The following is a 16,137-nucleotide window of genomic DNA, read 5'->3' on the forward strand; positions in this document are numbered from 1 at the left end:
CTGGGTCAGAGCACCTCTGAAACGGCAAGGCTTGTGGGGTGCTCCTGGTCAGCAGTGGTGAACACCTACTGACAATGGTCCAAGGAGGGACAAACCACAGACTGGCGACAGGGTGTTGGGCGCCCAAGGCTCATCGATATGCGAGGGCAACGAAGGCTATCCTGTGTGGTCTAAACCAACAGAAGGTCTACTGTGGCACAATTCACAAAAAATCTTAATGATGGTTACAGGAAGACTGTGTCACAACACACAGTGCATCGCACCCTGCCGTGTATGGGGCTGTGTAGCTGCAGACCGGTCAAAGTGCCCATGGTGACCCATGTCCACTGTCGAAAGTGCCTACAATGGGCACGCGAATGTCAGAATTGGACCTTGGAGCGATGAAAGTGGAATTTTTGGACTGTGTTGCACTGAGTGGACTGTGTTGTTAACTGTTTTGTTTCTCGTTTTTTTTCTTTGTCCTCTCTGTTTTTGTACGCGTCATTTTTGGGAAATTTGGGATATATGTTTTTGTCTTTTGTGTTGCACTGCTGTGGGCTGGGGGAAACGGAATTTCATTTCTTTTGTGTATGCAGGTACATGAAAGAAATGACAATAAATTGTTCCTGATCCTGAAAGAATGTCGCCTGGTACGACAAGTCCCGTTTTCTTTTAGACCACGTTGATGACCATGTACGTGTGCACCGTTTAACCTGGGGAAGTGACGGCACCAGGATGCACTGTGGGAAGACGACAAGATGGTGGAGGGAGTGTAATGCTCTGGGCAACATTCTGCCCTGGGTCCGGCCATTCATGTGGACGTCAATATGACATATGCCACCTCCCTAAACATCTTTTTTTTATGCATGCTCAATAATCCAGGTAAGAAAATCACAGAAAGTTGAATCAGTTTATCTGGACACACAATTATTGAGAGAAACCGATCGATGTTTTTGGTCATTATGCATCTGTATTGTTTGTAAGGATGTGGATACCTGCAGTCAGTTGAGACTGAAGAGGTCACTTCGATGAGTAAATGTTGTGTCCAGATGAACCAATTCAACTTTCTGTGATTACCTAAACATCTTTGCAGACCAGGTGCACCCCCTCAAGGCAACGGTATTACCTGATGGTAGTGTCCTCTTTCAACAGGATAATGCGCCCTGCCACCACTGCACACATTGTTCGGGAATGGTTTGGGAAACATGATGAAAGTGTTCGAGATGTTGCCCTGGACTCCAAATGCTCAAGATCTCAATCTGATTGAGCATCTTTTGGATGTGCTGAACTGACAAGTCTGATCTATGGCGGCTGCACCTTGCAACTTACAGGACTTGAAGGCTCTGCTGCTAATGTTTTGGTGCCAGATAACACAGGACACCCTCAGGGGTCTTGTAGAGTCCATGCCTCGGCGGGTCGGCGCTGTTTTGGGAGCACACAAGAGGACCAACAGCATATTGGGCAGATTTTCATAATGTTTTGGCTCATCAGTGACTGTGGAGGAGGGCAAGGCCAGACAAATGGCAGGTCATGGCACAAACAGCAGAGTGAAAAGCAAAAGATTAAGAAGAAGAGGGCAGAATATCCTGAAGTATTTTACGTATTCCACCAATGGCTCCTAAGATCAACGGTGACAGCGATTTTGTTTGATGGTGGGCGTTAGTTGCAAATTGCGATGGATTGGTTGTGTGGATGTCCTGTAATCAACCTCAACCTACACAAAGAGAAAACACAGAGGTGATCAATAACGCGTTTAAGGCTAAAAGCGAACGCAAACAGCAGCTGGATCAAATGGTCGGACAAAGTGCTACCCTCTCAGTGGCTCATAAAGCAGGCTGGCCAAGCAGGGGGCTGCAAAAAGTCCTTTAACGTCGTAAAAACACACACCCCGTGAGCATTTATTCCATCCAAAAAACAAAAAAAAAGCAATGACAACCCCCCCACTTGCACACAAAAACAAATATGCACAACCGCATTTCAGTTTATTTACCCAAACACCCTGTAGCCTAGACGAGTGATATATTCAAGCCTAGTACTGCATGAAGACAGCCACCTAGATCTTACTGATGTGAGTGTGTGTGTCAGTGTCAGTGTCTTTGTTTGTCCTTGTGCTGTGAATGCAACGGATGCCTACGGCATGTAAAACTAACAGCAGAGCCAGGGTGAGGAGAGACATATCAGCTCATCTTGCATGATGACTCTATTATTTCATTCCAGTGCAGTGTTTCCATCCTTTGACTTTCACGCCATTAAAGCTAGCATTTATGAACACTAAAGTTTAAAGATGTCTGTAAGTGTGCGTGTGTGTGTCTGAGAGCGAGAAGGTGCGTGCACCTTCATGTGTATGTGTGTATGTTGTGGGCCGTCATTTAATCGAGCAATAAATGCTGTAAAACCCATGGACACACACTGCAAAAGGATGGGAACCTACACCAATACATTTGCTCTAACATCCAGAGACAGGCTGTTGGTTTTTACTACACAAAGACATGACAAACATACAATATGCTCAACAAGCCCAAGACAGATTTTACATTCACATTATGTGGTTAGATATAAGGCTCAGTGATGAGCTTTGTCATGCCCCTTTTCACATTTTGAGACTCTTGAGCTCACCCTCCCACCACCCCACTACCCTCCAAAGCGGGTCCAGACATCACAAACAAACAGCGGAGTCATTATTCTCGTACTGTTCATTGGCAGGCAGCTTACGGCTGAATTTACAGTCATTAAAAAAACATTAATGAGGATGATTAAAATGACTGATGGCTACGTGGGACATGGCTATGAATCTCTCCTGGTTCTTTGCTCAGAGTGTGTGTGTGTGTTTCAAATTGTGTTTTTTGAGCCCAGTCCCCCCATCCCAACACTCTTGGAATGACTATAAACTACTCCAAACCAAAAAAAAACATCTCATCAATTTTACTGTGGAAAACATGCAAAAGTGAAGAAAAACAATCAGCCAATACATTTCCCACACCGCAGTAGCGTGTACATCCATAATAAATGGGAAAAGGTGTCCCCAGGCTCGACGCAGTAGTCTTTGGCTTTTAGCAATGAACCGCACCTTGCTGGGTCAGAACTTTGTAAATCTCCATGAGCCAAAGGATGTAGAGCTCAGTAGATCAATACTCACGAGGGAGAGATCAAAACTGCTTCTTTAAAGAGGGAACCGAGCCAGATCTAAGCCCTGAGGCGTCCACCTCAAGTGCTTTACTATATATCAACACAGAGGGAGATGGAGATGCATCAGTTTCAGGGCATTGGAGGTACAGCTCTAGGTCAAGCAGTATATGTTGGGGGGGTTGTGTGATTTCAGGTATAGGCACAGAAATGCAGATACCTTTATGAGACTCTTAGTTTTTAGACGTGTCGCACCTTGTTAACCTGACTTCTAACGCACTCCCTCACAAAATGACATTTAGTCTCAAGTTAAGCTGTACCATCTGTGTAGATTCAGGGTAAGACCCCTTGCTACCCCTTCAAAAATGAATGTGAATAAGTGTGTCTAAAAACATTTGCTATTGTAAGATTCTGAAGATTTTTTGCATGTTTTTAAATAAATATAATCGCCATTGGTTAAAAAAAAAAGCTAAAATATAAATTTTCTGCACCCCCACCATTACGCTCTCCTTTGTAGTCTATTGCTTGGTTTTTACCCATGTGGTTTCATTTGAGGTAGTTCACAGAAACACCATAAACAGATGCAAGGAAGTTGTGACCCATCACCTTTAACCTGTTCAAAAAACCAATGTTTTTAGAAAAGGCTTCAAGTGTTTCTGATGTGTCAGCTTGCTTTTCTGGGCTGTCGGTTAGCTAAAAACACGATTCAGATGAGCTAACTTCAGCTCTGTTGAGCAAAGTGACTATTTTACACTGTCAGCATTAAGCGTCCATTCAGAATATGATATAAATGATGTGCAACGTTAGGAATTCAACTGGAAATGCACAGCCAATACTGGCTACAATTCCACTTACAAACTTAAGACACTGATGCTGTATCGTATGGAAATTGGTTCACAACGAAGACACACCAGTTGCGGTTCTCATTCATGATACTGTGTGTCCTTATTGTTTTGTGAAGTCTGTACAGAAAGACATAGGTCATCATTTTATTTCCTTACTTAGGTGCTAACTTCAATATTTCGGTATTGTTGAGGATGTGGATACTCTTGGGGATTAAAGAGGAAAAAAAAGGGGGGGGGGCAGTCTATTCTGTTGCCTATCAATATGGGAATCGCCGGTTCGAATCCCTGTGTTACCACCGGCTTGGTCGGGCATCCCTACAGACACAATTGGCTGTGTCTGTGGGTGGGGAAGCCGGATGTGGGTATGTGTCCTGGTCGCTGCACTAGCGCCTCCTCTGATCGGTCGAGGCGCCTGTTCCTCACACACGCTCCGTCCCCCTGGCGAAACTCCTCACTGTCAGGTGAAAAGAAGTGGTTGGCAACTCCACATGTATTGGAGGAGGCATGTGGTAGTCTGCAGCCCTCCCGAGATCGACAGAGGGGGAGGAGCAGAGACCAGCACGGCCCGGAAGAGTGGGGTAATTGGTTGGATACAATTGGGGAGAAAAAGGAGGAAAAAAAGCAAAAAAATAATTTGAATAAATACAAGAAATCTGGCTCAATTTCTTTTTCAGGTCAAGTCATGTTCTTTTTTTCTCTTTTTTTTTTGTAATTCGAATTTTTACTCATTTTAAAAAGATTGGTACATGACAAGTTATCAAATGAGACATTTCACCAGTGGCGCCACTAATATTAATAAAATGGCTATAAAATAAAAGATTCGTACAAGTGAGGATACAGCACTAGTCATAAGCCGAAGAAAAGCAAGTCCCCCAGCCCAACCAAGACAGGAATCATATTTCAGGATGGTCAAACAATGTACTATAATTCAAAAAATGACTGGTGTCTTATTATGGTTTCTATCAGTCATCCTGATCAGCATGGATTCAAGGCCAAGTAATATTCAGTGCACATGCTTTTAATTTATATTATAACAACAAACAAATCCTTTTGTTTGTTTGTTTGAAGAGAGCCTCTAATCACTTAACAGAAAGAAAAAAAACACACTGTGGTGGCTGGGGGGGGGATGTTTGGTCAGGCCGTTTAAGCATTGTCCATTGTGAAAATATGCATTTTCGCATCATTTTCGACCATTATCATTACAATATTTATAAAAACACAACACAGGTTGTTGTTTTTCCGCAGTACACTCAAGACGTTAGCAGGACGAAAAGCAAAACAAATACGCTCCATGGTGAAATGACATAAGCGCCGTGTCCTGAAGTAATCCTTCACATTTATGTGAGTGATCGCACTGTGCACCATACAAAATACCATTGGTTAAAAAAAAAAAGACTTATAGTGAATGGATTTGAACTGCCTCCCGTAACCATTTGATAATGTAACAGCGTTTGGCTGCTTACCAAAGTTTCCGTTCAGCTGGACGTCCGTAGACAGCTCACTTTCCCAGTAGTTACCAGTCAGCTGACAGAGTTACTGTAGCGAGTCGATTCCTTTCTCACTCTCTTTCCTCTCGCATAATTATTTTCACTGACAGTTAACATTTTTCAAACCGTCTTTTCGAGCTCATCGTCTGTGACAGACGTAATTCTTGGCTGTTTGACAGATTTTCTCCCTGGTTCATTTCTGCAGTAAAGACACTGGGAGACGCTAAGAACTTATTTTCACTCGTCATGAATTTATTTCCTCTGTGGCAGCAAAATACATTACAGCAGCCTTCAGAAACTCCTGCAGGCTAAACTGGACTAATGAAACACTTTCAGTGCTGACTCACTATAAACGGACTAAAAACACTCGCTAGCCTAGCAACATTAAGGGTACAAACAACCCATAATGCAACACTTTAAAATACCGTAGTTACCCTGGTATTTCGCTCTGTTTAAAAAGAATATCTGGGGCGTCCTGGTAGCGTGGCAGTATATTCGTTGCCTACCAACACGGGGATCGCGGGTTCGGATCCCTGTGTTACCTCCGGCTTGGTCGGGCGTCCCGACAGACACAACTGGCCGTGTCTGCGGGTGGGAAGCCGGATGTGGGTATGTGTCCTGGTCGCTGCACTAGCGCCTCCTTTGGTCGTTTGGGGCGCCTGTTCGGGGGGAATAGCGTGATCCTCCCATGCGCTACGTGACCCCTGGCGAAACTCCTCATTATCAGGTGAAAGGAAGCGGCTGGCAACTCCACATGTATTGGAGGAGGCATGTGGTAGTCTGCAGCCCTCCCCGGATCAGTAGAGGGGGTGGAGTAGCTACCGGGACGGCTCGGAAGAGTGGGCTAATTGGACGGGTACAATTGGGGAGGAAAAAAAAGGGGGGGCTGGACTACTGAAAAATTTTCAGTGCTGACTGACTGAAAGATCCATTATAAACAGGGGTGCACATAATTTTTTTGGTCTGGTTCTCAAAGGAGCACCTGAGGTTCTTGCTTGGTGCTCACCTTTTTTTTAAATGCATTTTTCCATGACCCACCCACCTCACAAAATGAACAAAATATGAGGGATACGTGGATAACATTACATGTACTTTCATTTCAATTGAAAATGAATAAAAGCAGTAGGTTACAACAAAATGTCTGTTCTTTAAAGTGACATACATGTGACTTTCAAATGAAATGACTTCTCTTCAAGCACTGAAAACTAAATATACAAATGACTGCTTTTTCAAACACTGAAAACCAAATCAAACTCACAACAGATACTGCTATTTAAAGCACTGAAAGTTCTGTTATCCTACAGGACATCATCATCATCTTCATCACTCCCCTCCAGACTGTCTTCATCTATTTCAAAAACACCAGATGTACTAGGCCTGCTCCTTTCTCGCTGCTTCAGCCTACAATTAGCTGTTTGCATCCACAAGTCTACTGCTGGCTTTGGGTCAAAGGTTTCTGTTGTGAACTTAGATAAGTGGATGTGCATTAGAGATGAGAGGCGATAGTCTGACAGGCAGGATCTGTACTTGTTTTTTATTATATTCAGGTGTGAAAATCCCCTCTCACACGCAGCACTGCTCAAGGGCAGTGTAAGAGACAGCAGAAGGACTTTCTGAATGTTGGAGTAACTGCCTGGGTTGCTGGTGTTCACTACATTGACTAGATCATGCACAGAGGAGGCTGCCAAACGTTTTCCAGCTTGCTTTAAATGCATCCACTCTCTTAAAGTTGAATCTTTGTCAACACGCATGCTGGCCTCATATTTCTCAAGGATGTTACTAAGTGTTGTGTTGCCAAAACCGTGGAGGTCTTTCATTTCATTAGGCCAGGTTGTAGGATCAAAAATCAAAAAGTGATCGCATGACTTGAGGGATTCATATCTGCTTTCAAATTCATGAATTAAAGCTCTCAACACATCAATCTTATCCCTGTCAGCTTCAGCATGTGCCACAGTCTCCTCCCTGTACTTGCCCTCACTGTCCATCAGTAGCGTCAACTGTCCAATAGCAACCATGAGCTCATCTTTGCATTCACCAATAGTCAGATTGTCTTTCTGGAACCTGAGGGAGATGAACTGTAAAATGTTCCCAACATCAAGCATGTTGGCTAGGAAACAACGAAAACGCTCTGTGCTGATATGTTTTAGGCTACTGTCATCACTTGTTGCCGCTTGGATCTGAATGGCTGGTAACATTCTCCATATTTTAAACAGAGTCTCTTGTCTCCATGCAGACCATCTGATGTTGTGGAACTTACCTAGTTTGACAAAATCAATGTCTTTCTCCTCACATATCTTTTGTAGTTGTGCAATTCGTTTTGTCTTTAAGTAAAAGCTTAGCAAAGTGATGATAGATTTATTAAATGACTCACAGTATGGGACCACATGATCAGCTGATTTAGCGCAGTTCTCCAGCGTGTGGGTGGTGCACAGGATATGCACAAGGGAATCCCCAATATCCACCATCTGACGTAATTTGGGATGAACCCCGTTGTAAACTCCAACGTTGACAGCTGCTCCATCACTGCATACCGACACCAACTTTGTCTTCCACTCTGCTAAACCACAATCATTGAACAGTTGCACAAGTCCATCCACTATGTCCTGTGCGGTTCGGTTGGCCCCCAGATTAATTAATCCAAGGAAGTCTGAGCTGTATTCTCCGTTGCGGGACACAGAAACAATGTACACAATTTCCTGCTCCGTTTTTGTTATATCTTCGGATCCATCGAAAAGCACACCCCAAAATTCAGCTGCTTTCAGTTTTTCACTTAACTCTGAACTTATTGTCTGAGCGATGCTCTCCGTGATGTGGGATCCCCCTTCTCGCGAATGATAAGCAGTCCCGACGTTAACTCCTAACCTCTTGAGAAGCGGAATATCCTCCTCGTATGAACGCATAGGACGTGCATGTTTCGCTTTGTGAAAGGCCAACCAGAGCATGTTTGTCAGTGCCTGATGTTCTTCCGTCAGTCTGTCTTGCCACGTGTCGAGCGGGCCGCTGGGTCTCTGGTCCTGGCTGCGCCTGTTAGCCATAGCTTCCGCTACTTTCTGGTGTTCTCTGCTGTTTGCATGCTTATCAAAAGCTGGATGGCTGAAGTTTTTCGTCCCCATATAAAAGTGGCAGTTTCTATCCGCTAATGTGGGATTTTCCTGACATAGTTTACACCACATCTCAGTGCGGGCGTCATCTGTTTGAAGCCAGCCGATGTCCTGCAGCCATTTCTCTGAAAACTTACGCTTTGACTTTGGTTCTGGTTCAGTATGGCGTTTCTTTGGTGGAGGTGGAGGAACACCAAAGAAATTACTCAATGTCACTTGCTTCTTTGACATTTTGGAGAAATTAGTGGCTCATACTATAGCATTGGCTAAAAGCAGTGGCTCATACTCTGCACTGCAAAATGTTTGGTACGCAAATGCGCAGTAAAACACTTGAATCTGGTGCTCGTTGAATATTTTAAGTGCGCATGCGCACCTGCGCACCACTTATGTGCACCTCTGATTATAAACAGACTAAAAACACTCACTAGCCTAGCAACATTAAGGCTACAAACAACCCACAATGCAACACTTTAAAATACCGTAGTTACCCTGGTACTCTCTCCATTGAAAAAAATATCTGTTGTAATGAATGAACATGCAATTTTCTAGTCCTGAAATATAAGACAACCCCCACTTTCAAGGGAAAAAAATATGGTCTTATATTAGGGCCAATACGGTATCCTCTCTCCAGCGCAGTAGACAACTCTCAACATGGTCTTTTTCCCGTTCATTCGGTTTAGGCGTTGCGCAAATATGTTAGGCACTGATAAGGAAAACCTGGCACTGATCTCATACGTGGCCTCACTGGAATCCAGTTGACGGAGATCCATTGTAGCAATGGAGAACTTTTAATCCCTGTACTCTGGTAGTTACTGTGAACAACTCTGATTTTGTGCACTTGGTCTCTGATGGGGATTTCATTACATTCGCCGACAGCCAAAAGCAGGCAATAATATATATGCCAACAAACTTACATATCAGTCACCCCCCCCCCCCGCCCACCACAAACACACACACTAGATTGGTTTTGGCTTCTGGTCACCACGGCAACAGAGTGACTGGAGGCCATTATTACCTTCTTCCCAATCAGCTTCTTCCTCATGAACTCACGGGCCTCAAACATGTAGGGGATGTCATAGAGTGGACGGAAACGCTTGTCCTTGTCTTTGTTCTTCTCCTGGAATAGAGGAGAGGAGCAGAGGGCAGAGGGGTCAGGGGAGAGGATGCGGGGGAGAGATGACAAAGCAGGATGAAAAATGTAGGCGGTGGGGGGGGGGGGGGGGAGAGGGAGAGAAAGACAAAGAGGAAGTTATTAATTTTTCTGTGTCACAGCCGTGCAGCTTGTCTCCACTGCAGGTGTAGTAGACCTTTCAGAAAACACACGCAAACACTCATGCACAAAGGCATCGGCACACACGCAGAACAATCTGCTGGTTTGTTCCTACTGCTGTCCCTCTCTTTCAGCCCCACCTCAAGGAGGGGTGAGGGTCTGGAATTGGGCTTCCTCCGACCAAGCCACCTTGGATTATTCTGCAATGAATGGCAGCGTCTCTCACGCACAAACACATCCAAGCTGCAAAGACAAACAGTCCCCTCGCTGACATTACCGCCACAACAAAAAACCAATGTGCACGCAGGAGGCATAGACAAACAGACACACAGCGAAAGCATACACACGTCAGGCACACAAAAGAGAGCTGACACCGAGTGTGTACACACAAACTCACACATAGAGACACACCAACACAAAACTTCCCCTCAATACTCTCACCCACTCCCTGACAGGAGAAGGCCACAAATAGAAGCCATTTGCATTTTCAAAAGGAGGTGTAGGGTTTTTTTTGTGTTGCTCTCAGTATCAGAGAGAGACAGCCACACACCCCTCCAGACCTCCAAAACAGTACCTGTGTTTTGGAGGGGAGGGGAGATAAAACACATCCTCCCACACACAGAGATAATAACTGACAGGTGCCAAAATGAGGAATAAGGCTATGAATGACAATACCAGTGTGTTTGCCTCCCCTGCCGCTCCCATTTCTTTGTATGAGTGCCATTAGTCTCTCATACAAAAACTACTACACCCCCCCCCATCACACATACACCAACATATGCACAAATTTCAAATTTCTCTCTTTTGCCTTTCTACGGCATTCTTCCATATTCTAGCTCTCTCCATTTATTCGTTACTGCAAGGTGTGGCAAACAGTCAAACAGATGGATAGATGTGGAGAGGAGAAGCTTGGAGGGCAAAGTGTGTATGCGCGCGTGCGCGCACGTGTGTGTGTGTGTGTGTGTGTGTGTGTGTGTGTGTGTGTGTGTGTCAACAAACACAATTGTGCACCGTACAGGTCAGTAGGACAGGCATTCTGGGACAAAACCCCCAGGTGCCAGACAGAAACCAGAGAAAATAATGAATAAATAAACAGACGCAAGCAAGCCACACGACCGCAGCCAAGCAGCATTCTGATGACAGCCGATTTTCCCTCCAAAACAATGTTAGCATTTAGGCTGACGCTCAGCTGCACCTCATGGTTGCTTTTGGCAAGGCCACGGCAACAATGCTGGAAACCACTGAATGTACCGGTGAGGCCGAGTTCCTTTAACTTTGGCCAGTTTGTAATAATAGTGCTTAAAGTTTAACCGGTTTTCATCTTTTCCTCGGTCGCTTCCTGAACTCTCCCCTGTCACCTTAGCTGATGTTTCAGAGGTGAGTTAATATAACACCTCTGACAGATATCCTCATTGTTAAGCCAAGAGCCATGGTCCTGCGTTTTAATCATCTATCCAGGTTTATTGCCCTTGTCTTTTATTTGTACCAAGTCTGTTGCAGTGGGATGACGGGCCTTTAATAATAGTGAAATAAGGTCTACCTTAAAGGACTTCTCATGTTGCCCTGAGTGCGGGACACAGAATACTCCTACAAGGGATTGGAGAGACTATCATAAGGACATTATTTGGGTAAGATTCTCAAGGTCCTCTATTAAAAGGGAAATTCGCAGCGGGATAGCAGCCTTGTGTCTGGAGAAACTTTTTTCCATTGGTGTATATCCTCCATTTTCTGCCTGCTGGGAACCATTAATGCAAAGGCAGACATGGTTCATGTGAGCAGCATAACTTTAACAGAAAGGTGGGGGAATGAAAATGATACCCAGGACTAAATACACAAAAGTTCAAATCACTCCTGGCTAATGAGGTATTTCATGGTGGAAGGGAAGCCATGTCTGAGAGGGCAAAGAGTAAAATGTCAATGCTGCATGCCAATTAGACACAAGCTGAGGAGACGGAGAATGTGCAGAAAAGTACCGGGTCTTCCCTTTAGAATCCCTACAGGGAAGAAACAAGGAGCTTTCAAATGAAGACAGCAGAGAAAGAGACAAGAAAAGAATGGACAGGAATACTGAAATGAGCTGCAGAGAAAGAAATTTAAAGTTAAACTAGAAGAGGGTACTCAGTAGAGTGCAGAGCTCTACCAGGAGTACATATCTCCCCCTTCTCCGGTGCTCGGACTTGGTGACACATCCACCCCTTCTTCCGCCCTACTGTGAGAAGGGAAGACATGGTGACACTGCCTGCATATCTCCCCTTCTCAGGGGCTCAGACATAGGCGAAAAACCAGCTGAGGAGTTAGCACTCGATTGCGGTGTAAAACAGTTTTACAAAGGTTTGAATCACTGCAACCATATCAGGTCCTTGATCATACTGTGGACAAAAATTATTAGGCAGGGCTATCCCGGTGGCTCACCTGGTAGAGCACATACCACATATAAGGCTGAGTCCTTACCACAGCAGCCTGGGTCCGAATCCAGCCCGGGTCCTTTGCTGCATGTCATCCCCTGCCTTTCCTGTCTCTGTCTCTCTCTACTATCACTACCCAATAATAATTGTAAAAAAAAGTAAAATAAATAAATAAATAAAAATCTGACAGGCCCAGTAGTGTACGAGATTAGCAGCGGACAGATACACGCACACATGGGACAGAAAAACCAGTGTTTTTCCTGCCATTATAAGAATTCTGCAACATGCCCAGGTCGATTGAACAGGAAATATGGAAAGTAAAAAGTTTTTAATATGCAGCGCTCAACCTAAAAAAAAAATGTACCTAATAAAAATGTGTTGCCCGTCAGTAACACGAATGCGACCAATGCGACCATATGAACTTGCACTTTCCAAAAAGAAAAGGTTTGCTATGCGACCATTTTGGTCTAACCCTACATTTATTTTCAAAATATAATGAAGTTGGGTAAATTGTTAACGTTCACACAAGTGTAACTAACAGCTACGTTTGACTCAAATTGGGCAGCGACAAGAATAAGCAACATTTCCTGTTCTGACTGCATCCTACAAGAAGTTGTTCCTTTATAACCTACACATTTTTTGGATTATCAAAATTCTTTTAATAACTTCTGATCATGTCACTGCCCGATCTGAGTCAACCGTGGATGTGAGTTGTGCACGTGCACGCATGCGCATTGTTGAATCAGATCAGGCAGCGACAGAAAGCGGCGTTGGTCAAGCGAGCTAGAGAGTGAATGAGGAGAGGGAGCAGCTGTAGCGAGAACAAATGTTTATCAAAGGGTTTGAATCACCACAACCGTGAATGGTTCTTGATCAAACAGTCATAACAGTGCAAAAGAAATTTTAGGTTGACAGGCCTAGTATTATGCGGGATTAGCCGTGGACAGACACACACACACACACACAAGCACATGACGAAACTCAATATCCCCACCAGGCTACTACCTGGTGGGGATAATAATTAAAACGAAATAGAACAGAAGCGGTAAAAAGAGGCGGGCAAAGGAGTCCTGTTGGTGATCTTATTCTCCCGAGTACAAACATCACAGTCCAACGTGACTATTGAGACAAGTTTGACCTCATCTGAGATGCCGTGTTCTGCTCACAAACAACCAAAAAGGTGAGGGGGAGAATGTTTTAAAATGGGAAAAAAAAAAACCCAGTAGAGGTTTTAAAGGGCAGTCACTGAGAGCTTTAGCATGGGCAGGAATCAATAATGACTATTGACTGACTACAACTGCCCAATATTTCACAAGGGGCCTAACATACTTTGTGTCCTTGCTACATATAAAGGGATTATCTCAGTTGGCATTTCTAAGCAGAAAGTTCTACTCAGAGGGACATTAAACATCCCCACATCAATGGTTAAGTGCTTTTCAGGCAACTGAAAAATAAATGTGCACCCTTGCCAGTCAAACAAAGCCTAAACTGCATGTTGCTAGCTTAAACTGGTCGTTTCAAACTTTTCATATGAACAAATGACCGTTTCGTTACCATCTATCACAGACTATGGTAAAAACAATGATTCAGTTCAATCTCAAAAAGGCATCATGAAAGCTTTTGCTGCTGAAAGCATATGCGTTTTTAAAAAAATACAGTATCGGTCCGACACCCCCCCCCCCCTTGAAGAAATCTCAAGCTTCACATATGAGCCACTGTAGGAACTTTATTTCAGTCAGCTATGGTGGTCCAACCTGACGCACCAGATGGTTTGTTACACAGAACCATCTGAGAAGTCGTCCTTGGAAACTGTTTGGAAAAGGGCAGGCACTTTCAAAAAGTATTTGGCAGGTGATTGGATGAACCATCTGTCTATCACCATCTATCATGGGCTGACTTCGTCTAATCAGATCAAATCAAACTCTCGCCAAAGCCAGTGAGGAGAAGAGCGAAAAAATCTTTTCCCATCGAGAAAAACCTTCAGTGCCGTTCTTTGCTCTTTTCTCAATGAAGTAATACCCTCCAGATCCGATATAACGGATGCTATAGCAGTATCTATGCTAACCTCTTTAGGTGCTGCCATTGTTGTTTTCGAACGAAAAGTCTCTTCTCACTGTCATCACACCTAAACCACGCCTGTAGCTGCCAGTAGTTCCTCATAGGATGCTGATTGGTCCGAACCCACATGTGCACAACTTGAAGCTTGGATTCAGGGGCTCTCGTTAACTTGCAAATCCAGCTGCATCTTAAGGTAAATGGTGGTCCACCAGAGGAAAGGCTGAACTTCCTCTCTCATGGACCAACCAGAGAGAAACTCTGCATGATCTAACAAAAACAGTACATCAACACAAGATAGTAAATTACATTTATTTAGCTAGTGAGCAGTGATGGGCCCACCGAAGAGGATAATGCAGAACTTAACACCGAGGGCGGTCTGACAGGATGCGGAAGCGGGGCAGGCTAAGCTAACTGCTAGCCCATGCAGACCGGCAGTTCCAACAGTCATCCTGGTGATTCGCTCTCTTGGACAGTGAATTTTTCTTTTCTTTTTTTTTTTCTTCTTTCTTGGATATGTTTGCAGTTTGGATATATGTATTCTTATAGTTTGGATATGTGTTTTTGTCTTTGTGTTGCACTGCTGTGGGCGGGGGGGAAATGATATTTCGCTTCATTTCATGCATGCAGGTGCACGAAATGAAATGACAAATAAATGTTCCCGAGTCCTCAACTTTTTCTCAAGAGAACAAACCACAGAGAAGCATCAGAAATAGATTATTATCATTTGCTAGCTGACAAACAGATTACCACTTCAGATTTGCCAACTGGACTTTGACATCTTATCATCTTTGAGTGAGAAACATCCAGTTATAGCTTACTGTCAAGACACACAACTAAAGTTAACCGCAGGTTCTCCATTTACAAACACAGATCAGCCACAGGAGTAATTCATCCAGAAACAGAACTGTAGGATGGTTATATAAACAAACAAAACAAGTCATTGCTGTTACTCAAATGAAACCAAATAACAATATTCTGCGCTCACTTCCTCTTCTCCTCGAGGGTCTGCTGTTCTATTTAGGGTAAATTCCCTTCGTTCTGAATTACTCACTGGGGGCTCCGAAATCATCTACGACTACTGCAAAGGCATAACACTGGCTGGACTATCACTGGGCTTAAGGAGATTGGGCACAAGTACATCGACACCACCACCGGAAGGGTTCGCGACCTCTTGAACCCCAAGGATAAGGATAACATTATGACTAAGGAGCCTGTCATCCTGTGTAAAGTTTGTCAGCTGCATTAGTGGAAATTTACAGTGCGGAGTATTTCTAAGTGGATGAAGGAGAGAGTGCAATGTGTGTAACCTATATTTTGACTGGAATGTGTACGTGTGTGTGTGTGTGTGTGTGTGTGTGTACGTGTGTGTGTGTGTGTGTGTGTGTGTGTGTGTGTGTACGTGTGTGCGCGCGCGCACACACACACACACACACACACACAAGCAAGCGCACAATAACTCAGACCAGGACATTACTTTTTTATTAAACTGTACACTGGGAGACTTGGACAAATAGTCAACATTAAATTCTGAAAGGATAATAACCTCACACCATAAGGCATTAAAATAAAATGGCTACAGATAGTTGGGGGGGAGCTGGACATGGATAAAGGGGGAGAGAGAGACTGAGGCCATTCAGTGCCTAAAGCAAGAGCAAAAAAAGCTATTACCCATCATATTACAACGAGACCAGGCAACACCTAGTATATGGCTGGACCGTGTATGGTCAATGTTAAAAACTGTGGCCAATTTGTTAGAGGGATAGTCAGTGGTAGTGTCTATAATGGGAATTCCTGGATATTAAATGTTCATGTGCAATTTTCTGTAGTGGTCGCAGTAATATTTGTTGTTAAAGTATGATGAAGTAGCAT

The 16,137-nt window shown here is 44.0% G+C and overlaps 1 protein-coding gene across 1 annotated transcript in view; it reads right to left on the bottom strand.

The window, feature by feature from the left end:
- The window catches only part of snd1 (staphylococcal nuclease and tudor domain containing 1), a 293,087-nt gene that overhangs the window by 234,635 nt on the left and 42,315 nt on the right, over window positions 1-16,137 (bottom strand). The window contains exon 11 of the mRNA XM_056276098.1: window positions 9,551-9,652. Within this exon, the coding sequence (XP_056132073.1) occupies window positions 9,551-9,652 (102 nt within the window). The remainder of the gene's footprint in view (window positions 1-9,550; window positions 9,653-16,137) is intronic.

This window comes from Lampris incognitus, chromosome 3, assembly GCF_029633865.1.
Source record: "Lampris incognitus isolate fLamInc1 chromosome 3, fLamInc1.hap2, whole genome shotgun sequence".
In the NCBI taxonomy this organism is placed as follows: domain Eukaryota; kingdom Metazoa; phylum Chordata; class Actinopteri; order Lampriformes; family Lampridae; genus Lampris; species Lampris incognitus.